Source organism: Artemia sp. Qi Xiang Cuo, chromosome 8, assembly GCF_049724085.1.
Source record: "Artemia sp. Qi Xiang Cuo chromosome 8, ASM4972408v1, whole genome shotgun sequence".
NCBI classification, from domain to species: Eukaryota; Metazoa; Arthropoda; class Branchiopoda; order Anostraca; family Artemiidae; genus Artemia; species Artemia sp. Qi Xiang Cuo.
Genome location: NC_142801.1, coordinates 45,877,585 through 45,902,159, shown reverse-complemented (window position 1 = coordinate 45,902,159; position 24,575 = coordinate 45,877,585). Strand labels below are relative to the sequence as shown.

Here is a 24,575-nt window from a genome sequence, read left to right as displayed (position 1 = left end):
ATGGATGAAATATTTTCTCTAGCTACATAGAGGGCTCCGTTGATTAAACATGTAAAGTTTTCGATCATCTTTTAAACGTCAAATGATATTGGAGGGTAACCAGCCCCCCTCCCCCCTACGCCCTTTTCTCCCAAATGCATCCGATAAAAATTTTTAGATAGCTATTTTGTTAAAAATAATTCAAAGATCATATAATAAAACTTTGTTGCCAACAACCCCCCAGGGCCTGGGGACAGGCGTTGTAAGTTATTCCCTGGGGGCATATATGGTTCTTATGGAAGGGATGTTCGCATAAACTTCAAAGAGGGCTCATTTGATTGGAAATTGAAAGTTCTAGTTCGCTTTTTAAGAGTCAAAAGAGATTGGAGGGTACCTAGCCCCCAACCCCTCTCCACGCCCGTTTTGTCTCAAACCCATCGGATAAGAACTTATAGATAACCATTTTTTTTAAATAGTTCAAAGAACATATAACGAAAAGCTCAGGGTCGACACAGCCCCCCTCCCCAGGACGTAAGGGCAGGTGGTGTAAGTTATGCCTCTGGGACCTGTAGGGCTCTTGTGTACGGGATGCTCTTTAACACTTCAATGAGGGCTATTTTGATTGGAAATTGAAAGTTCTAGTTCAGTTTTGAGAGTCAACAGAGATTGGAGGGCAACTAGCCCCCCCATACCCCTTTTTTCTCGAATACATCCGATAAAAAGTTTGAGATAGCCATTAAGTTAAAAATTGTTCAAAAGTCAGATAACAAAACTCAGGTGTCGACACAACCCCCCAGGGTCCGGGGGCTGGCGTTGTAAGTTATGCCTTGGGGCATAAAAGGTTCTTATGAAAGGGGATGCTCGTATGAACTTCAGAGATGGCTCATTTGATTGGAAATTGAAATTTCGAGTTTACTTTTTAATAGTCAAAAGAAATACGAGAACAACTACCCCCGCCCCATGCCTTCTTTTTCCAAACCCATCAGATGAAAATTTTGAGATAGACATTTTGTTAAAAAAAAATACTTCCAAGGCCGGATAAGAAAAACTCCGGTGACAATACAACCCCCCAGGTCCCGGGAGAAGGCGTTCTAAGTTACTCTCTAAGGACATGTATGGTTCTTATGAAAGGGATGCTCATATAAACTTCAGAGAGGGCTCATTTGATTGGAAATTGAAAGTTCTAGTTCACTTTTTAAGAATAAAAAAAAATCTGCGGGCAACTAGCCCCCCCCCCCTCCCACACACCCTTTTTCCCCAAGCCTATCCGATAAATTTTTTAAAATAGCCAATTCATTAAATATGCTCTGGGGGCATATATCGTTTTTATGGAAGGTATGCTTGTATAAACTTCGGAGAGGGTTCATTTGATTGGAAACTGAAGTTCTCGTTCACTTTTTAAGAGTCAAAAGAGATTGTAGGGCAACTAGCCCCCCCCCCCCTCAACGCCCATTATCATTATCATCGTCGTAATTATTTACTTCGTCGTTTTGTTCTGGAACTTATATCCGTTTAGAAATAAAAGCACAAATCCGTAATACGTCGCATTTTTCGCCTTAAATATCGCTGTCCTTATTGTTTGTGTTATCATCACCATCTAATGTTTACCCTAAAACCTATACTAATAGCTAATACCTATACTAAAACCCTCTTTCCGTCCAACCTCCTCTATCCATGCTAACCCAAAAGTTAACTAACTGAAAATCAACCAGTGACCAAATTTCCTAAAGCTTGATAATTTCTTAGACCACGCCACATTTTTTATTTATAATTAAAATGAAAGTAAAACTAAAATAACGGTGAAGACAGTGAAAAAAGAGGAAAATATATATAGGCTACTAGTAAAACCCGGAACATTTTCTGTTTTATTTTCAGCTGTTCTAACAAGAAAACAAGGATACAAATGGCAAAGAATATAAGCCAATAAAACTTTTCAATGGGAAGTACGGGAGGACGGAGCTTCCTTTTTACTCCAAGAGAAAAGTCATATTTTTTTTCCAATGTTGCAAATTCTTCACTTGTTGGGAATTTGCGCTCTTTCACAAATGCCAGTATGTCCCTTCGTTCTGCGGTTGCCCATAATAGCTACTCGGCCTTAAGTTTTCACTTCTGTACATATACTATTTAATAGCTTAGCCAACATAAAACAAATCATCCATTTTTGGCTAATACTCGACTGGTAAAAAAAGCAAAAAAAACACGTGTTTAATCACCCTAATTAGGCTCTTAGTGGATTAAAAAAATATGCCTTTAACTATTGAAAAGCGAAAAAAAGTCATATCCTTATATTTAAATTTTCTAGCTGTGAACTAAGCCTACTTCTCCCTTGTTTCTTGCAGTGGGACTGGACGTTTTTCCGCCTTACCTGGTGTCTAAAATTTGAGATATTACTTGAGAATTAACAATAAACTACCCTGACTCACGATGGCTGAGCTTGCGAAATCATAATACTGAACCCCATCCCAAGCCAAAGGACCCGCAACACCAATACTTGTATCCTCGTCCCGAAGGACAAACGATTTGACTATTAAAAATTAAATGTATTCCAGTAAAAAAAAGAAACTACAAAAAAGCTATGTGATAAAAATCAAAGACCTTTTTCTTTCATTAAGTTATTTTTCAAATACCAATGTCTTAAATGGACTGTAATTTTAGAAATGCAGGGATTTATTCCTTTTTCTATGAAAATAAAAAAAGGACATTTTTCAAAACCAAGGGAGAATGAGCCATTTTTCCGATCTTTTTAATTATAATAACAAAAATGGAATTTGTAAACTCTAGGTGGGTAACTACATCCCTCCTCTAATTTATGCCCCTAAACATTCTGTCAAATTAACTCACGTCATAAACTTTACTTCTTTATTTCAATAATTTCTTAATGTAAAATTTCCTCTTTCCAATATGTAAATAAAGTTGCAAAAACATCGATTTTCTATTGAATGGATGTCCAGTAGTACCTTTAGAATTTCAATAAGTTAGGTAAAAGCATAATTTTCATAGCACAAGCCAGCGCGTGGTAGTACTTACACCACGAAAATTATCGGAAGGTCAATAAGTGCAGTTACAGCTAGAATACAAATATTCCATAGTCACCTTTAAGAATTCTAAATTAAATACTTTTAATGAATCTTTCATCACCCATTTTATTTTTCGCTCCATTACATTTATAGACCTGGAGATCATCTCAAACTTACTTAGTTTTTCATTAGGTCTCACTGGATGTACTAACAGTGGTTCCAATTCTTCAGGGATGGGGAAAAAAGTAAGCCTTCTTGAATTCATACCTTTTTACTTTGACCAATAGCCCCATTTATGTAATTTAAGGACACGAGTCTGCTAGATAAGTTGCTTTTGGGTCTTAGCGCAGCAGTCCATACGAGAAAATATATACTGCATTAAAAGGCGAGACAAAAAACTTTTTTGTAGTTTCAAAAACAATATATGGATTTTAGAAAAAAAATATTACCTTTTATTCATTTTCTTGGTATATTATCTTCCAAAATAATTCATCTTTGAGATCTACGAATATGAGCCTTGAAAATAGGCAGTACAAGGTGTATCGTTATCCATGCATATATTTTGGATGAAGGTTTTTAACATAGCTGTATTAAGCCGAAAATTAAAAAAAAATACAAGGTAACGTTAAAATATCAAGTATTATAGCTCACGGAACAGCTCCTAAATCAATCAGTAGCCCAGATTTTGATTTTAGAGATTCCGAGATTAATAGGCAGAAGATTAATATTCAAATGATGGTCAACTATTTAATCTGTTTTTTTTTTTAATTCAAAATAAACATTTTATACACTATATATTCCAAAAAATTAAACACTGTATATCGAATGGAGATAATTTAAAAGACTACAGAAATATAACTATGATTCTGACTTAACTATCTGGTTGAAATTTCATTATATGTAAAAGGATATTCATTTCTTTTTATTTCTTTTAATTTAAAAAGAAATTTTATTTCTTTATTTCATTTAATCTTGGTGATTTCTATAGTATTTGGGTAATTTACATGCCTTTCCAGAGCTTTTAATTTATCCCAGAAGACTCATCTGCATCACTTGAAAGGATTATAATACTCTGTCAAAGATATAGCTTAGGTAAAGCATACTTTTTATTTGTGTGCATTGATTGAAAAGTTCCTGATACTTTTCACGGCATAAGCTAACACCTAACAACTGAGGATATTAGATTATTTTTTTAAACTATAAATACTAAAAGGGCCCCCGACAAACCTACTATGTTTTGAAGTAATAGCAGGAAAAACTGTATCTTACAATAGTTGAACGCTTTTTAGCTATCTCTGGTTTTATCGTTTGATAGAACTACAATTCTCCTTCAATAAGACAACAACTGACTGTTTTAGTTCATTTACAATGAACTGCACAGGATAGTGGATTCAAATATATTAATATAATTTAACTATTTGTCCATTTATATATATATATATATATATATATATATATATATATATATATATATATATATATATATATATATATATATATATATTATATATATATATATATATATATATATATATATATATATATATATATATATATATATATATATATATATATATATATATATATATATATATATATATATATATATATATATATATATATATATATATATATATATAGGCGTCACTAGCCAAATTTTTCTATTTTTTTGGGGGGGGGGGTCAATGGATTTTACGGACTGCCTTGCCATTTTTACTCACTGATTTAGGTGATATTATCTTTAAATTTACTTGGTTTTTCGTTTTTTGCCAACTGATATTGATCTTCGTTCATTCATTTTATATTATATATTTCCATCCGCCCGTTTACCTAATAATATTAAAAATGAGCCAGTAAAATAGCGGCGCTTCGTGTCAATATTTTGACGACTCAAATAGTTTAACCGATTGACTGAAAGCATTGGGAGGGGGCACTGGGCTGGGCATATTCTGTCCATCAGAGAATTTGCAGCCTTCTTGAAATAAATTTTTTCATAAGAGCCTGGGCCTATTTATAGGAGATATAAAACGCTCTTTATATCCTGACAGGGAATATCTGAAGGTGGTTTTCAAGCCTTTCTCCAAAATTTCAGTGTTCGTAAAAACTTCCCGTAATTTCTTAGACTTTTTACTACATTTTTTCCCTCATTTTTAGTAGTTTTCCGAGCTTTCTCCACCCCCAAAATAAATTCATTTATAGATGCCTGTATCCTGAGTATTCTCTTGAAATGCTATAGTAAAACACCAAAATTACAATTTGTTGATAATGATGGCTCTTCCTACTTCTTTTTGCTTTAGCAAGCTAAAAAGAACGATATGTATGGAAAAGTTCAAAACTAAACAAGCAAGCATTAGGCAAAATTAATGAAGTCGAAATATCCGGTAAAAACCTCATAAGGAATTAAAAAAAATTGAAGATTCGATTATGTATGCTTTAGTTATATAGGATTATGAAAAAATATATACAAAAAACGGAAAAGGGATAAAAAAGATGAGTTTGCAGAAAATATGAACAACGAAGCAAAAAACAGTGATTGAAATGGGACATTTAATAAAATACAAACGATGCGTCAAAAACGCGTAAAATTAAGGTAAGAAGAAAAGAATAATTTTAGACATTAAGTTTTTCTCTGTGTTTATGATTTACTCTCGTATACAGCTTGTGCAAACTTGTTTGTCTCCTAGGGAAATTCTATTGATTTTGGTTATACTGGAAAATAAATAAAAAAAGAGAAGAAAAATCAAGAAAAAGAATTAAATTTGATTGCATAGACAAACAAAAAAGTTTAATATAATGGTTGAAATGGAACTTTAAAAGTAACATATGAAAGAAGCATCTATAAAGTAGCAAATTCATTTAAAGAAAAGGAATTGTTTTGGAAGAATTATATAAAAGTTGTATTATATGTATTTCTCTGTGTTCTTGGCCTATCACCAATGTGCAGCCTAAATAAACTTTTTTTTTCCTTTAATATATATATATATATATATATATATATATATATATATATATATATATATATATATATATATATATATATATATATATATATATATATATATATATATATATATATATATATATATATATATATATATATATATATATATATATATATATATATATATATATATATATATATATATATATATATATTAAAGGAAAAAAAGAGTTTATTTAGGCTGCACGACGGTGACAGGCCATTATATATATATATATATATATATATATATATATATATATATATTATCAAGGCCGTATCCAGGGGGGGGGGGGTTACCCGGTTTGAACCCCCCCCCCGAAATTTTTGACCGACTCGAAAATAAGTCGAAAATTAGTAAAACCTAGGTAAAACTTAGTAAAAGTAGTCGAAAACTGAGTCAAAAATTAGTAAACCCCCCCCCCAAAAAAAAGTCAAAAATTAGTAAAACCCCCTCCTGAACAAAAATCCTGGATACGGCCCTGTTATATATATATATATATATATATATATATATATAATATATATATATATATATATATATATATATATATATATATATATATATATATATATATATATATATATATATATATATATATATATATATATATATAATGACCTATAACCGTCGTGCAGCCTAAATAAACTCTTTTTTCTCTGTAATATATATATATATATATATATATATATATATATATATATATATATATATATATATATATATATATATATATATATATATATATATATATATATATATATATATATATATATATATATATATATATATATATATATATATATATATATATATATATATATATATTAGGCATAAAAAATGAATGTATTTTCCCTTGAAATTTCAGCATAAATATACCACTTGGTAATTGAGTTACAGTTTCTGTGTATCAGCAAACTATTCTCATTTCACCAGTAATTTCTGGAAAACAAGAGCATCACAATTTCGAATGAATCTAAAAATTAGAAGAAGGAAGTTTTTATGTGTTTGTTTAGCACTAGAGGGAAAATGCTTAAGAATAGTTAGCATTGACTGTACATCTTTTTTGTTTATTTTTGCAAGTCGTTGGGAATCAAATCTTTGACTTTTCGTCATAGAAACTTGAATCTCTCCGGGAGATTTCACATTTCTGGAACTCGCTAACCCCTTGTTTGACTGGAAAAAAATAAATAATATTGATATATAACAGTACGAGTTTAAATGGTTCTTAAAATACATCGCCATATATTCTCTAATTAAAAATTATCCAGATTACTTGTAACTTATAGTTAAATTTCGAATATCACGGGTGCATACTTTTATTTTTATTTTTATTTTTTTTTTTTTGCCTGGGCTCCCAACTTAGACTTGACCAGATTACAAAAATACATGGGGTTAATATAAGTAAATGTTTCTAGACTTAGTCAAATTGCATTTTTGTGTGTAACCATTCCAAACTGAAGATAATATACTTTACTTTCTGCAAGAACCAGACTTGCTTGGTATCAATATCGGTTAGAGTGATAGTTTTTTGCTTGCTAATTTTCAGCCAATGGGTCTTGAAAAATCAAACCACTTGTTCTGGAACCCATAAGCTTGGTCTATGTTCGTGTCCCTCCCCACTCTCCACGCCTTCTATATCTGGGCTACACTTTGAAATTTACGAGTTTTAAAACATTGAATCACGGACAAAGGATATTGACTCTAGAGGGACACATACTAAAATAAACAGAGAGGCATATTTAGATTGCTAATCGTATACTCTTTTTTATGGTTAAAGTTGCATTTGTGACAATTCACAAACACACTCTTCCTTCCTGATGGTCCCATATACGAATTGTATTTACATTAATCCGGTTATTACTTTTCCTCTCATTTTTATTAATATTTTTAACATATTTAAAATAGTATTTTTTTTTTATCCAATATCAACACAGTCACTTGAGCTAAACTGGATTAACCGAATGTCTTTGAGCCGACATGGCAGATACCCGCTACACGATGGATCAAATAATGGAAGCAAAAACAAAGAAAGATAAAAATAAGGCTATATATGGGTCCATAAAACAAGGAATCTAATAGGACTACTTTCATTTCATTAAGATGTTTCCTTCTGGAGAGCCGTTTTTCTATAACTTCACCATTGAATATAAATGTATTTATTTTTATTTATGCTCATCTGGTCGTGTTAATAAATGGCGATGATTATGTAAAAAAAAAACTCGGATTGTTTTCCTACCTAAACTAAGTAGGACTTGTTTATTTGCAGCAAGGAAAAAATTTGACGGATCTGAAGAAGGAGTTGGAGCTTGATCAGCATAGAATTCCAATTGAAGAACTATGCAGACGATTGGGTACAAATACGGAAAATGTAAGTCGATTATGATCTTTCTTAGTTTGTTAGCCAACGGGTTGTAATATGTTGGTAATTTTAGGCACACTATAATAGGGATGTATCGACAAGTTCGGTCAAAGGTCATAAGGCTTTTCTGTAATTTGAAATAGTTCGAAGGAATTTTTTAAGCAAAAATATGTCTTAGAAGTCACAGCTATCACAAAAACTTGCATTGTAATTTTACAGATTTTGCAGTTTTATCGTCATTCTTTGGTCACAAAGCCAAAAAGAAAGTTTTGATTAGAAAAAGAAAAAAAAAACAATTTTCCCTTTTATTTAGGTAACTTTTTATAGCACTAGGGCACACTAGAATGCCACTTAAGCCCCCAACCCTCCCCCAATAGATATACCATTGCACTATAGGCACGATGATGAGGATCTAGGGTTAAAGAAATGGAGGCGGAATTGAGGAATTAAGCCTCTTGGTAAAAAGGTGTTTAAAATTGGATGTGTATAAATCACGTGACCTGAAAACGCAGCCTTATTCTACAGAATTAATTTTTATTAAAAGAAGATAAAATTAGAGATAATATGAGGAACTAAAGACTACCTAATAAAAAGTATTTTAGAGAACTTGATGGAAAATGTGTTTGTATTATAAGAAATTTAATTGAAAAAGTCATATTTTTTAATTAAAACTCATCACTCTTCCTTAAGAATTTTTTCTTGTTTTTTATTGTTTCTTCTGCCTATAGAAGCTTTATTTTTAGCTAATATTGGTGTCCTTAGAAGTCACCTAAAACCCATAAAAAGAAATGAAAAATAAAGTAATTTTTGAAAACAGTTACTCTAATATCTCGAAATTGTCGCTAATCTTGATTGTAAACATCCGGATTGGTCGAAAAAAAAAATTTAAATCCAGGAAGAGTGTACAAAAACCTTATATGCTATTTTAGTTCATCAGACTGTTGCATTTTAGGTTTATGTCTAAGAGCTTCTTAATGCTTCTTATGTAAAAATACAAAGGGATGAAAACCCAGGTGTTCACAATGTTAAATTATGTCAAAAATGAGATGCAAATGTAAACAAGCACTTGGAGCAATTTTTATGTGTTTCAGGGACTATCAAATCTCTGATGATTGGTTACCACTTCCAAAAACATTTTTTATTCTTCTTCTTCTTCTTCTTATGTTTTTGTAGTAGGTCGCCTAATGAAAGAGGTAACATGCTTGACACTGGATGGCAAGCTTTGTCGTGTATCTCTGTAATTTCAGGAAAACTACGGCTTTCTTTAATGAGCAAATGATAAGATAAAATAAAAATTCTGCTATTATCACAGTACTGTGTTATCAAGGGCTCAAGCGTTAGAGTCGGATAATTTTTCATTTGTTTATATGATTTTTCTTCTTTAATTCTGCGGTCTTTTCTTTTTTCTAATTTTTTGCTTGAGTTATTTAAACGGCTTTTTATTCTTAATTTATAGAAGAAAAAAGCAGAAACAAATACAGAGATAAATATTAACGAAAGAAGAGTTGATATTACTGGAAGAAAATAAGAAATAAAAAAGGGCATTGATAATTATATATACCTGTATTTGCTGTATTGCACCTACATTACCCTTTTTTTTAAGTAATATTGCATAAAAGTCAAAATTTTACGTAAACCGTGAACGGAGATAGACGGAGAGTCCCAAAATCATAATTAGGTATATTAATTAAAACAAAAGTAAATTAAAAACTGTTTTCCTATAATGTAAATGTGATAAAACTTAAAACCAACAAAGAAAAATGTGAAAATCCTGCTCTTTACACTAGAGTCCGACATGCTTGTCCTAATTTTTCAAGAATGTATGCTCTACACTGTAAAAAACATTGTTTGAGATTCAACAAAATTGTTTGTAATATTTATCAACAGAAAAATTGGAATTTCAACAGCTTTAATTGAATATTAGATACCATTTTAGAATTCCCTGATCATTATTGAATATCCAATTTGTTGAGAGACAAAAATGTTGGATTCCCATACCCGAATTGAATTTTCAACTTGTTGAACAGTAAACTAGTTGGATATCCTAACAGCAGCCAGGAATGGTCCACAATAACCAATTTCCGATACAAGCCCAAACAAGTCCTTCTCCTGCTCAGAGGCAGACATTACCACTCAACATGAAGTTTAGTGGGATCATCGGTTTCCAGCGAAACCTAAGTGCTCATGCTCGGAAATAATCCCGTAAAGTGTGATATTAATATCTAATAAGTCCGGTCTTGTGTTTTTTTAGAAAAGGCCAGAAAAATATTGTTTCTCTTTTATTAATACACTGTAACTATCTCATATGCTATTAGGGATTAAAAATTCCTATGATATTCTTCCATTGCTCCAAAGTATTAATTTTAAGCTAAACATTTTTGTATATAAATTTATGCATGTTCATTGAAAAAAATTGTACATAAATTCACTTTAAATGGCACCATAGTCAAATCCAATATGATATTCAAAAAATTTCAAACTACTGTTCAAGTCCAAACTATTTTGAATAATATAACCGATTTTTGTCTAAAATTATATTTTTCTACTGAAAAGTGCATAAATCTTAATAATTTCAATAGTTGGTTGGAATTCAATGAGGAAGTCACAATTCCAACAGAAAAATTGGATTTTTTTCACTTGTTTGAATTTGAACAAAACATTTTGTTGGAAATCAATTTTTTTTACAGTGTAACACAAGAGAAATGCAGTAAAAAGTTCAATTTTTTAGCACAATCATTAAAAAAAAAAAAATCTGGTTTTAAGCTTTAAGCAATAAATTTTTAGTTCAAATGTTCTGAAAGACGGCTAGTAAATAAAAAAGCCGCAATTATCTATTGGTTATTTAATTTGCATTCTATAATGCTTTCAGGAAAGTATGAGTCAAGCTTTTATACAAAGAAATGGGGTTTGAGGGTGGGCCTCCTCGCTTATAAATAGGGTATTTTCTGTTAGTTCCAGACTCCAACGTCAGTCTTTACTTTATACAATATACTAATACCAACTCTTGCTTTTTTATGTAATCTTGTAAAAAAAAGTTAGTAAAACAGAGAAAATATAAATTACCTTTATCATTCAGAACAAAAAGTAATTTTTGATAAAAAGGACTTTTTTATGGATGAATCTTTTTACTTCAGTAGTTTTCCATAAGAAATCACCAAAACTGCTTTCCCTTCAGGTTCTTAGCAATTTACTTAAAGCTAATATTTTTTTAATTTCCTTTGTACCGACATATCAGCCTCTTGAGTGGGTCAGTATTAGTAAAAATACCAGTAAAATCCACGCTAAAGCAAACTAATCGCACAAATTTCATTCCAGGGTTTAACTTCGTCCCAGGCAAAGTCTCATTTAGAAAAATATGGTCCAAATGCACTTACTCCTCCAAGAACAACTCCAGAATGGATCAAATTTTGCAAGCAACTTTTTGGAGGATTTCAAATGCTTTTATGGATCGGATCAATTCTGTGCTTCATTGCATATACTATGGAAAAATATAAAAATCCAGAAGCTTTAGGAGATAATGTAAGTGCTTTAGTATTTGTATTTGATCAAACAGTTTGGGGCAACGGACTGTAGGTAAAGAGCGACCCTGCTTAATGGTAACCCAAAGTCTAAAAAACGGAATTTTGATACCAATAGATACATCAAAAGAGTCAGATTTTGATTTTGATTCCAAATATATAAGTTTCATCAAGTTTAATCTTACCTATCAAAAGTTACACGCATGAGAAAATTTGGCTGATATTAGAAAAAAGGGGGAAAGACCCCCTAAAAATTTTATAACCTCAATGAAAATCACACCATCATGTTCAGCGTATTAGAGAACCCTAGTGTAGACGTTTCAAGTACCTATAAACAAAAGAGTGGAATTTTGCATTTTTTGCCATAAGAAAGATCACGGATGTGTGTTTATTTTTTATTTTATTTTCTTTTTCCAGGGGTGATGGTATTGACCCAATGGTCCTAAAATATCGTGGGAGGGCTCATTGGAACGGAAATTAAAAGTTCTAGTGCCCTTTTTAAGTGACCAAAAAAATGGAGGGCAACTAGGCCCCCTCCCACGCTCATTCTTTTCCCAAAGTCATCTGATCAAAATTTTGAGATACCCATTTTGTTAAGCATGGTAGAAAATATGATAACAATGTTTTTTAGGATGACTTAATCCCCCGAAGTCCCCGGGGGGAGGGCTGAAAGTTATGAACTTTACCTAATGTTAACATATAGTATCGGTTATCGGGAAGTATACAGACGTTTTCAGGGGAATTTTTTTTCTGGTAGGTGGGGGGTCGGGGGTTATATGGGAGGATCTTTCCATTAAGGAATTTTTCATGGGGGAAGGGACATTGCTATGAAGGGGGCACCGGATTTCCCAGCATTATTAAAGAAAAAGATCAGAAATTAAGTAAAAAAACAACAAGTTTTTCAACTAAATCAGTTGATCAACTGATCAACTGATTGTGATTAAGGGGTAATTTTTAAAGAATTTGAAAAAATTTGAACTTTAGCTTAAAGAGCGAGGTGTTGAATAGTAGGCGAGCCCCCTAATATACGTATTAAAAATCTATGAATATAGAAGTTCGTTACGTAAGTTAATTCGTAAGTTACGTATATTTATTACTAATAAAAACGTTCGTAAATAAAATTAAACAAGTCTCGAGAAACCCATTTAACCAAATAAAAGTAAAATTAATATGCAAATTTTGTTTTAATTATTTATGTACGGTGAGCCAAAATCAAAACCTGCATTAATTCAAAAACGTTCAAAAATTAAACAAAAAAATAAGTTTTTTAACTGAAAGTAAGGAACGACGTTAAAACTTAAAACGAACAGAAATTATACCGCTTATGAAGGGGGCTGTCCCTTCATCAACGCCTCGATCTTTACGCTAAAGTTTGACTTTCTCACAACTCCATTTTTTTTTAAACAATAAATAAACTTTAGCGTAAAGAGCGAGGCGTTGAGTAGGGGACAGCCCCCTTCATAAACGGAATAATTTCGGTTCGTTTTAAGTTTTAACGTCGTTTCTTACTTTCAGTTAAAAAAACTTGTTTTATTTTATTTAATTATTAATATAAACGCCGTAAACCGAAGGATTGCCGTGGTTTAAATGTAACGATTCTATTAAAATTTTGCTGTCTTTTGTAATATGTATCAGGGTATGTATTCAATGCAAGATAGTTTTGTCTTTTTTTTATTTGAAAAATGTCAAATATCTAACAAATTAAGTAATTAATCAATTAATGACAATACTTTCGAGGTCTGGCTAATTTTTCAAATTTTAGTAACGATTTTTAATTAAAAGCTCTTGAAAAAATATCAAAGGTTTTGAATTTGTAACCCAAAATAATATATTTCAACTGTGAATTTTGGGGATAAATTTTCAAACAGCCTAAAGTTTATCAGCATTTATCAGTCACATTGTAAGCATTTAAAACTTAAGGATACATTCAAGCTTAAATTTTGTTTCAATCCGACAAATGGAATAGGTTCATGTTTCAATAATGAAAATGGAATAGGCCTACGCTGCCAATTATCAGGCACAACCTGTTAATATAATCTTAATAGGGTTTTTTATATTGATCCTAAAATTAACTATCAGAAATGAACTAGCCTTAAACATAGCCAAAGTCAATCTTAGTATGTGTACTTGTGTTCAATCTCTCAGTGTTTGGGCCACTTAAGTGTAAGAGTTTTTAGGGCTCCAGAAAAGTATTTGATTTAATGGTAACAAAAAGGCAAATAATGGTAATGGTAGAAGAAGTAGCAGTAGTAGTAGTTGCATACACAGAGTGCTCCCTGAAATTTCACCTTAATATCCTTAACATCAGCAGAAGAAGAATCTGTATCAGTCGTCACATTAACAATAGTTGCAACATTCACATAGTGCCTTTTGATTAGTTCAACATCACTTCAAAATGCCCTTGGTATATTGATAATCCCCCCCCCCATCATTTCCTTAAGATTTTGACTTAATATCCTAATTCATTATTCAACCCCCCCCCCCTTTTTGACAACCTATATGCCCATAAAGTGTTTTGATTTAGTTTGAAACTCTTTTCAACATTCTCTGAAAATTTCTCTTTAATTCACTTGGGTTTTTTAACACCAAAGGTCAAACATGCCCACTTTCCCAAGAACAAATGCTATATGTAAAAAATGAGCGAAGTACATAACTATCAGCCCTTTCTATAACGGCTGTGGAGGCTTGACATCCCCAGCATCACCAGAGACATAGTTACTGAACCTTTCAACTATGTTGAACAAAATGGCTATCTCAAAATATTGATTTATTGCGTTTGGAGACTTAATGTACTTAGAATAGGGTGGTTTGTCCTCCAATTTCTTTTTACTTTCAAAAAAGACACTAGAAAATTTCAATTCCAATCGAATGAGCTCGTTTAAAATTTTCTATGATATTTCTGCGCTGCCTATGATAGTGCTTGTATACCCTTTTGAAAACCTACATGCATATAATTTTTTCTTTCATTGACCCTCCCCCCATAAACTTTCCCTAAGACTTTCACCTTAATACCCTTGACCTCATTAGTTACAGCAATAGTAGTACCAGTATTAGCAGTAACAATATAGTGCCTTTTGATTAGTTCAAAATTCGCCATAACACACCCAAAAAGTTACAACTTAGTAATGTAATCCGTTCCAGGGGTATTGATGTTACATCCTTTAGATTGTTTACATGCTCACAGTTCGTTCTGATTTAGGTCAAGATCCACCAAAGCACTCTTTGAAACCTTCATCTTCATATCCTTAGCTTAAATAGTAGCAATAGTTGCAGTAATGGCAGTAGAATTGGTAATAGGCCTAGCTTTAGTATTAGTAGTAGTAGTAGCGTAATAATAGTTGTAGTAGTAGTAGTAGTAGTGGTAATAGTAGTAGTACCAGCAGTAGTAGTAGCAGGATGCAAATATTACCTCTTGGTTTGTATGCAAGGTGCAAGGTATTACCTATTGGTTTGATTAAGCTTAACACTCCCCTCAACATTCTCTGAAAGGTTCACCTGAATGCCCTTCGTCTTTTTTGGACACTAAACGTAAAATATACCCACCCTTCATATTAATAAATACTATTTGTAAAGAATTGGTGAATTGCATAAATTGCGGCCCTTGCCCCAAGGGCATTGGGAGAGGTTGATATCTGCCAAAACAGAGTTATTAGACTTTTCAACAATGCTGAACAAAATGGCTATCTCAAAATTTTGATTTTATGTGCTTAGGAAATTTATGGGCGTTGGAGGCGCAGGTAACCCTCCGATCACTTTTGACTCTTAAAAAGGGTGCTAGAACCTTTAATTTCCAATCGAATGAGCTTCTTTCAACGTCACTGCGATAACTACTTCTATTCGAAGTGTCTTGGTTAGGAAAGGAAAAAACAATAAAATAATATATTGTGCCAAATACTCTGCGGTACTAGTCTTTTCAATTGCACTGCCATTTAATATAACGAAACAACAGTTTTAATTTAATGACCCCCGCAAAGAGAGGATTCTAGATAGCTATACACTGGCTTAATACGCTCTTCTTGAAATTCTGTGCCTCAGGTGCTTCCCCCTTCAAAAAATCAAACCCACCTGTGTGCCTTATTGTTTTTGTCTAATGTTATTTATATATTTCAGCTTTACCTTGGTCTTGCTCTTCTTTTTGTTGTGGTGATGACAGGATGTTTTGCATACTATCAAGATCACAACGCCTCTAAAATTATGGACTCTTTCAAGAATCTCATGCCACAGGTAATTTTATTTTTCTATAAGAGCTACTTAGATTAAAATAAATAATAATACCAGCAAGGCAATTAAATGTAATAAATTAAAGAGAAAAAAATGAAAACATAAAATATGGATGGTGAATTTTAATGTATTTAACTCCAGAAACATTTATTGGTGGTAAAACGGATCGAAGGCAATTTTTTTTCAAAAATTTCAAAAACAGTATACCCCTTAGAGACATACGAGTATATCTAGTTCATAATGGAATGTGGTGGAAAGTTTTGTAAAACTGAAAGAAAAGAGAACAGATTTGTTGGCGCTCCATCACGGAGGAAAATCGTCAAATTGGAGTCAGGAAGAACATATAGGACGCAAAAAATGAATTGTAAAATGGACCCAAAGTTCTTTTGTTAAATTGACCCTTGACCTTAGCAAGTAATTCATAATTTTTTTTTGTAGAATTTTCTGTCAGAGTAGGCAACTTATGATGAGTGGGCTTTTAATGTACAAGATATCTTTAATGTACACCAAACGGTAGACCAAGATATCTTAGCGAAACGGAAGAACGGATTACAGCGATACCGATCCAAATAGAACCATTAGCAGATTGTTGGAGCCTAAAAACAGAAAATTTTGTTTTCAAGGGACCACTGAGAGTCCAATTTCAATTAACCGGGTACACAATATATATAAGATATCAGTCGAAGGTCTCGACCGAGTCCGTGGATTTTTGAATTAAAATCAATTTGCCATGGGCAATCGGAGAATCATCCAATTCAGATAGTCCGAGTGAGAGGCAAACCTGGCATTAGCCTTTTTTAGGATTATTTAAAAATGATATCATTTCACTTTTTAGATAGATAGTCTATCATCCATCCATCCTAGTTCAGAACTAAGGTAGATAGTTATAGAACTAAGAGATAATCGAGATTTTGGGTTGACTCATGACGGACAATGTGATATCGTCTGATATCTGTAGATAAAACTTGAAAAACATAGCTACTAGATGCTCCTTATTAGGACTAACTTAAATCCCTTTACCCACAAGTCAGAATTATAGAACTTAAAAAAATATGTAAAAAATATGGTACCTGTTGCATAAATATAATTAGAGAGGTACAACATTTTTGTTCATGAAATAAATGTCGTGACTAAATTTTGTTATATCTTCTATTGAAGTGTGTAGCTAGTAGCTTTAAATTTAGCTTTTTTGTTTGTTTTTTTAATTTGGTTACATGAAAATTGATGAAGACAAAGAATTGAAAGACCCATTAACCTCATTGCGGGCCTAAGGAGGGGAGTGGGACGTACCACAAAAGATAGTGAATCTTTTCTAAAGGTTACTCAAGACAGTGTCTGCAAAAATGGTGTCTATCTTCCACCCTAATTAAAATCTTGACTATTCTCAAAGATTTATAGGCGTATTTTTTTCATTCTTTGTTATAGTTTGCTTTTGTTATCCGAGACGGTCGAAAAATTCAAGTGAAAGCTGAGGAGGTGACAGTTGGTGATCTAGTTGAAGTTAAATTTGGTGATCGAATCCCAGCTGATATCAGAATTACAGCATGCCAAAGCATGAAGGTGGATAACTCTTCTTTAACAGGAGAATCTGAGCCTCAATCCAGAAGCACAGAGTGCACTAATGACAATCCTTTGGAAACAAAAAATTTAGCGTTTTTCTTTACCAATACTTTGGAAGGTAAGTTTTCACCCATTTTTGATAACTTAATTAAACCCAGTATTCTCGGTTTTAGCCCAGTACTTAACAAAATAAACAGAACTATCTCACAATAATTGTTTTTGATCTTCTCCTTCTCTGACTCACCAGACCCTCCAAATTTTCTACTTATGTTCTATATTAATCATTCCAATATCAAAGCAATTCTCACTAAAATTGGGTATTCAGCACTTGGGTCGATGTTATCTGTGGCTTAAATTCTGGGCAACAGTATGACTAATTTTGGGACCCAGAGACATTTAAATTCGGGATAAAAGCTTGGTATTTATGGTACTCCACCAAATCTATAACGTAAAATGGAAGGTATTTTGAAATTCCATAAAGCTCCATATTTTTCATAAAGCTTCATATCTTTGGAAACTATAGCAATTTCTAAATTCAATAAATTCCAAAAAGTCTCCATATCTTTGGAAACTATAGCAATTTCTAATCTTTTCTTTTGGGACCTGATAACTTATAACCCTCACCCCCCAGGCTCTAAGGGGTTGTGTCAACCCTGGAGGTATTTTTATATGATCTTTGGACTATTTCGCACAAAATGGCTATATCAGAATTTTGATCAAATGCATCTGAGGAAAAGAGTGTGTGGGGGAAGGAGGCGCTAGTAGCCCTTCAATCATATCTTAACACTTTCCCTTTCCAATCAAATGGGCCTCCTCCGAAGTTTATACGACCGTTCCTTCCATTAGTACCTTATATGGCCCCAGGGCAAAACTTAGAACCTTCGCCCCCCCCCGGGGGGGGGGGTCTGTGGGGTTTCGTAAGCTATGGAGGCATTGCTATGTAATATTTGGACCATTATTAACAAGATGACAATCTCAAAAATTTCAATAGGATGCATTAAGAAAAAGAGGGCATAGGGGGAGCTTGTTGCTCTCCGATTACTTTTGACTCTTAAAAGAGGAACTAGAAATTTTAATTTCCAGTCAAATGAATCTCCTCCAAATTTTATACGCCCATCTCTTCCATAAAAACATTTTACAGCCCTATACCTCGAGCTCTAGAAGTTCTAGAAACGATAAGTTCTAGAACTAGAAGTTAAATTTACAGTCAACTGAGCTTTCCCCAAAGTTTATACAACCATCCCTTCCATAAAACCATACATGCCCTCGGGGCATAGCTTTCAGCCCTTGTCCCCGGGCTCTGGGGGTGTATCAACCCCAAAGGCATTATTATATGGTCTTGGGACTATTTTGAAGACTATATCTCAAGATTTCAATCGGACGCACTCGGGGAAAAGAGGGCATAAGGGGAGAGGGCTAGTTGCCCTCCTATCACTGGTAAATCTTAAAAAGAGAACTAGAACTTTCAATTTTCAATCAAATAAGCCCCTCTGAAGTTTATATGACCACCCCTCCTATAAAAATCTTATATACCCCTGGGGTATAGCTTAAAACACTTGCCCCCGGGCTCTGAAGGGTTGTCTCGACCCCAGAGTTTTGTTATCTGATCTCCGAACTATTTTGAACAAAGGGGCTATCTAAAAATTTCGATCAGATGCATTTGGGTAAAAGATGGCATGGGGGAACTAGTTGCCCTCCGATTGCTTTTGACTCTTAAAAAAGGCACTAAAACTTCCAATTTCAAATCGAATAAGCCCCTCCGAATTTGATATGACCACCTTTTCCATGTGAAGTGCCTTTGAGAGAAGAAAAACAATAAAATATTGAAGCCTCTTGGCATTTACTATATGCAACCCTATAGCATTGCATCTGATAGTCCTGTAAAACAGTCTGGAATGCACCCATTACAATACATGTACATAAAAACCAGTGTATAACAGACTTAACAAGTAATGATCCCACATCTAGAAAAAGGGAAAGACCAAGCCTTTGTTCTAGATATTATAATTTCAAAATTATATTGTTTTGAGGAGTTTTTTATAGTTTTCTAGAATTTAGTTTTGTTCGTTCTCTCCATTAAGATGTGTACTTGACTGAATTGTAATTTTGAATATTCACACACATAATCACCAAGAAAAGCATTAACAGCAAATAATAAATAAAACTTTTAACCATTGATAATACATAATTTTCTTATGAGTCAATTTTGACCAAACCCATTCTAAAATTTACTTAGGTGAATGCCCAATTTCATTTGCACTCACTTTTTAGAAGAGAACCGACAAATCCTAATAACATCACTGCTTGGAAGCCTGCAAGGGATAGTAAAACCCAAATCTTCACTGAAAATATGAGCTTCAGTTCGTCACTGAAGCTCACAAAAATACTTGCTCCCAATTGGCCAATAAAATAACACAATCGCATAGAAAACAGTGGAAAATGAAATCATAACCAAGGGATTTTCTAAGCTAATTTTTAAAAATGACTATGAATTACAATATAATACACAAAAAAAACTAGATGTTGCCCGAAGTTCATTCTCAAAAGGAATTTTTATGCCACATACGAGGAAAAATGATGGAAATTAAAAGTAGATCATTTTTTCCCCATTTTAAAGAAAACACATAAAAATACTAGAATCAACATTTTTCTCTGATTAATGAGAGAATTGATAGCCAAAAACAATTTTCATCTCTCATTCATTGTATTTTTATTCAACAAACTCAAATAGCAATGCTTTACCTATAATGATGACTAGAGGGATTGAACCGCACTACACTAACAACAATACCTTATTGCAATGATGAAACACAGTGGCTGATAATGTTAAATCATGGAGAAAAAGAGAGGTGGTTTCTCATCATTCTGTGGTATCAATGTATTATAATTTTAATTGTTCACGTCTGTGACGTGTTTTTGTAAACCAATGATATTGTTACTTAAGCGCATAGCGCATTGTTACTTAAGCGCAAGTATGTCCACATTTTAAGCTATATTATTTTTTTAGGTACTGGAAGAGGTATTGTGATCAACGTTGGTGACGACTCTGTAATGGGTAGAATTGCATGCTTAGCCTCTAGCTTAGACTCTGGAAAAACTCCAATTGCCAGAGAAATTGAACATTTTATCCATATTATTACCGCTATGGCTGTGTCCCTAGCTGCTGTATTTGCTGTGATTTCATTTTTGTACGGATACACGTGGCTTGAAGCTGCTATTTTTATGATTGGTATCATCGTTGCAAAAGTACCTGAAGGCCTACTAGCTACTGTAACAGTAAGCACGACTCTGTTGGTTTTAATTCCTTTGTTTCCTATTAGATCAACCACAAAGCTGAAGCTAGTCTCCGAGAAAAAAAATATAAGCGATATCTAGCAGAATCTTGTCTTCTTTTTAATTGAGCTTTGTATGACTATAGCCATTTGTAGAGCTGCTGCTCCAATCTCCCTTTTTTACTACCTCTCTTATTTAATTTAAAGAATCCACAATAGCTGAAGTTTTGGAATATGTTACCACCGATAAAAAGGCATGTTGAGGCACCAAAGATCTGCTCAACGTCATTATCACACACTATTGTTGTGCACATCATATATTTAAAATCATTTGATTCTAGTTAGACTTTTTTCTTAGTCAGAAAATTGTGACTAGAATTTAAGATTGTTTAGTTTTGACCATTGTTATATTTATTATTATATTTTAAAAAAGCCATTAACTCCAAGATACTGAATTTTCACCCACATGCGATATTTCTTCAAGGGAAATTGTTCCAAGAGGAGCCTAAACTTATTTTCGAGATTGAAACTGATTCATATGATTTGTTTTCATGTTTGTAGTTTTATTAATTTGTTGTCGTTTGGCACGTTTATCAAGAAGAACTCCATTATCTTTTAATTTCAAAAGATAATGAATGTGGCAAAATAAAAGCGATTGTTCTTTGTAAAATATATTTCTACGTTAATAACATAAAATGGTAATTTAAAAAATTTAAATAAGCCAAAATCTGATTTAAAGCAAAGAAGGATAATTGGCTTTATCTTTTAAGATATTTACATATTCAATGAAATATACATATGTTTAATGTGTATTCAGTGATATGTATTTACTAAAACGTACGATGTATGGTGTATATTGATTGGTGTATAACTAAACCGCTCAATGGACTTTATTTTTTTAAATTTATTTCGTAGGTGTGTTTAACATTGACAGCTAAGCGTATGGCAAAGAAAAATTGTTTGGTTCGTAACCTTGAAGCTGTAGAAACTTTAGGCTCTACATCAACAATATGCTCAGATAAGACCGGCACATTAACACAAAACCGGATGACAGTGTCACATATGTGGTTTGACCAGAAAATTGTTACAGCAGACACCACTGAAAACCAGTCTGGTAACCAGCTGTATCGAGGTAGCAAAGGATTCCCTGAACTTATCCGAGTTGCATCACTTTGCAGTCGTGCTGAATTCAACAGTGAACATGCTCATTTGCCTGTGCTGAAACGGTAAATAGTTCTTGCTTTTGAGGTATTTTTTTTTATTACTCTCATTGCCCGGGCTGACAATATAATACATACTGTTTTAAACAAAAAAGTCATCTTCATGTTTCGTGGTCGTTATGTCGCTTTTTATGCTGTTCCGTTTTGATAACAATAGATACACTAAAAAAAATGGCTTTTTATGCTGATTCTGAATATATAAGATTCATAAAGTTTAATTTTACCCATAAAAAGCTAAGAGCTTGAGAAAGTTTACCTAATTTCGAAAAAGAGGAATCCCAAAAGTCAAGGAATCTTATGGAAAATCGCACCATCAGATTCAGCGCAATAGAGAACCCTGTTGTTTACATGTAGTATTTGTTATTGGGAAGTATACAGACAATTTTTGGGGGATTTTCTACAGTTATAATTATCCCTTGGGAGGGAAGTTTCGGGGGGTGAGCTTTCCAAGGGAAATCTTACAAGGGGGATCTGCCGGAATTCATATACGAAATTCCTTCTATTTGTCTTACTTTCTCTTTGGTGACTCCATTCTGCATGTGAAGATGTTCTGGGGAAATTGCCGAGGAGAAATTTCCAGAGGGGTTGGAATTCTTTGGGATATTTTTTTGTTTGGAGGGGGAGACTTTCCACGGGAGCAATTATCCGAGGGGGACTTATCACAAGGAGAAATTCTCGAATGGAAAATTTTCCGAGGGAGATACCTTCCATTTGGGGTGTAGGGGGTTATTTACAGGAAAAACAACTTTGCATGAGGAGGATATCCTCCATCACCTGAAAAACGATTAGAAATTAAATAAAAAGCAATATTTTTTTCAAATGTAAGTTTGCTAAGAAGCATTCCTCAAGCAGAATCTTCCGCGAGAAACTTTCTGGAGGAATTTGCAGCAGAGATGCAATTGTCCGGGGTAATTTCTCAAAGGGGGATTTACAAGGGAGGAACTTTCCACGCAGGAATTTTTCGTGGAGGGATTTTCCATTGCAAAGTAGAATTGTCAGTTTGGGTTTTGGAAGTATTGAACAAAATAATCAGTAGATTTCATTAATACATTTTCAAATTTGTCGCAGTTTAATTTGTTTATAAAGACCAAAATAGCAAATGATGGTAGCGTCTAAGAATACGTCACCTAGCTCTCTAGCTCTAAGTAACCTTCATAATTCTCAAAACTTGCAGAAGCTATACTTGATTTGATTTGGCGATTCCTGCATGTTTCAAATATATCATCATAGTTAAGTCAAGCACAAACGAGTGCACAAACAAAGGATGGTAGACTGGGAATTGCCCCAATTCCCCTTTAAAACACCAAAATATAAAAATGGCCTAATTCCACTACATTTGTTAAAGTACGAAACTTTTTCGGGAAAAATTACTTATTTCTGAATTTAACTCCTCGCCCTCCTCCCCCTGGAAATTTCAATGCAGGCTTGGATCACTTAGCAAAATTTTTTCAGTTAACCCATGCAACAAAAGTTAAAGAATGCTCATTTCACTCTCCTTTTTACTGTTTTGAGTGTTATGCCTGCAAAGAAGCAAGCTTTGCATCTATTCAATAAAGCTACCGAGAATTGGTTTTACCTTAACATGAGATTGCCATTTTTTTTTCTTTTTTTTTAATTTCAATAAAACCTGCACGAACGTAAATTTAAATATTGAGAAGCACAATTTTTTTTAGCAGGGCTCCAAATTACAAGTAGAAAAATACAGATGTTGAAACTATCATAATTTCTAGAAGCCTCTTATAGTATCCAGGAATTACATACACCATGTGTTTCTGCTTTATTTTGAATGAAATCTTTTATTGTAGTGATGTTAACGGTGATGCATCAGAAGCTGCTATCCTGAAATTTGCAGAGATATCAACTGGTTCTGTCATGAACTTAAGAAACAAGCAGAAGAAGGTTTCTGAAATTCCTTTTAATTCTGCCAATAAATATCAAGTAAGTTGAAACTTTATTTGTCTTAGAAAACAATAAACATTGAAATTTTACTTATCAATTTTTTATTTTTACATTATTTTCATGCTATTGTTATTCAAGGGGTGTCAAATTCACTTTACTAGCAACACAGCCCTTCCGTGTGATTTACGGTACTGTTCTATTAACCGGGCTCTTTTGAATACGGCAATGCATATCAGTCTCGAAATAGATCGAAACGCTTGATGAAAACTCGTTTGCAATGCCTTCTGGGATATAAATATAAAAAAACAAGTTTTTTAAACTGAAAGTAAGGAGCGACATTAAAACTTAAAACGAACAGAAATTATTCTGTATATGAAAGAGACTGTCCCCTCCTCAACGCCTCGCTCTTTACGCTAAAGTTTTTTATTGTTTTAAAAAATAAAGTTGTGAGACAGAGTCAAACTTTAGCGTAAAGAGCGAGGCGTTGAGGAGGGGACAGTCTCTTTCATATACAGAATAATTTCTGTTCGTTTTAAGTTTTAATGT

At 32.9% G+C, this 24,575-nt stretch overlaps 1 protein-coding gene across 1 annotated transcript in view; it reads left to right on the top strand.

Annotated features, from left to right (window-relative positions):
• Positions 1–3,170: 3,170 nt before the first annotated feature.
• LOC148949464 (sodium/potassium-transporting ATPase subunit alpha-A) overlaps positions 3,171–24,575 on the top strand; it is a 43,543-nt gene continuing 22,138 nt past the window's right edge. The window contains exons 1-8 of the mRNA XM_089093493.1: positions 3,171–3,241; positions 8,247–8,348; positions 11,655–11,858; positions 15,968–16,081; positions 17,504–17,756; positions 20,646–20,914; positions 21,826–22,136; positions 23,936–24,068. Of these exons, the coding sequence (XP_088949619.1) occupies positions 3,230–3,241; positions 8,247–8,348; positions 11,655–11,858; positions 15,968–16,081; positions 17,504–17,756; positions 20,646–20,914; positions 21,826–22,136; positions 23,936–24,068 (1,398 nt within the window). The 5' untranslated portion in view covers positions 3,171–3,229. The remainder of the gene's footprint in view (positions 3,242–8,246; positions 8,349–11,654; positions 11,859–15,967; positions 16,082–17,503; positions 17,757–20,645; positions 20,915–21,825; positions 22,137–23,935; positions 24,069–24,575) is intronic.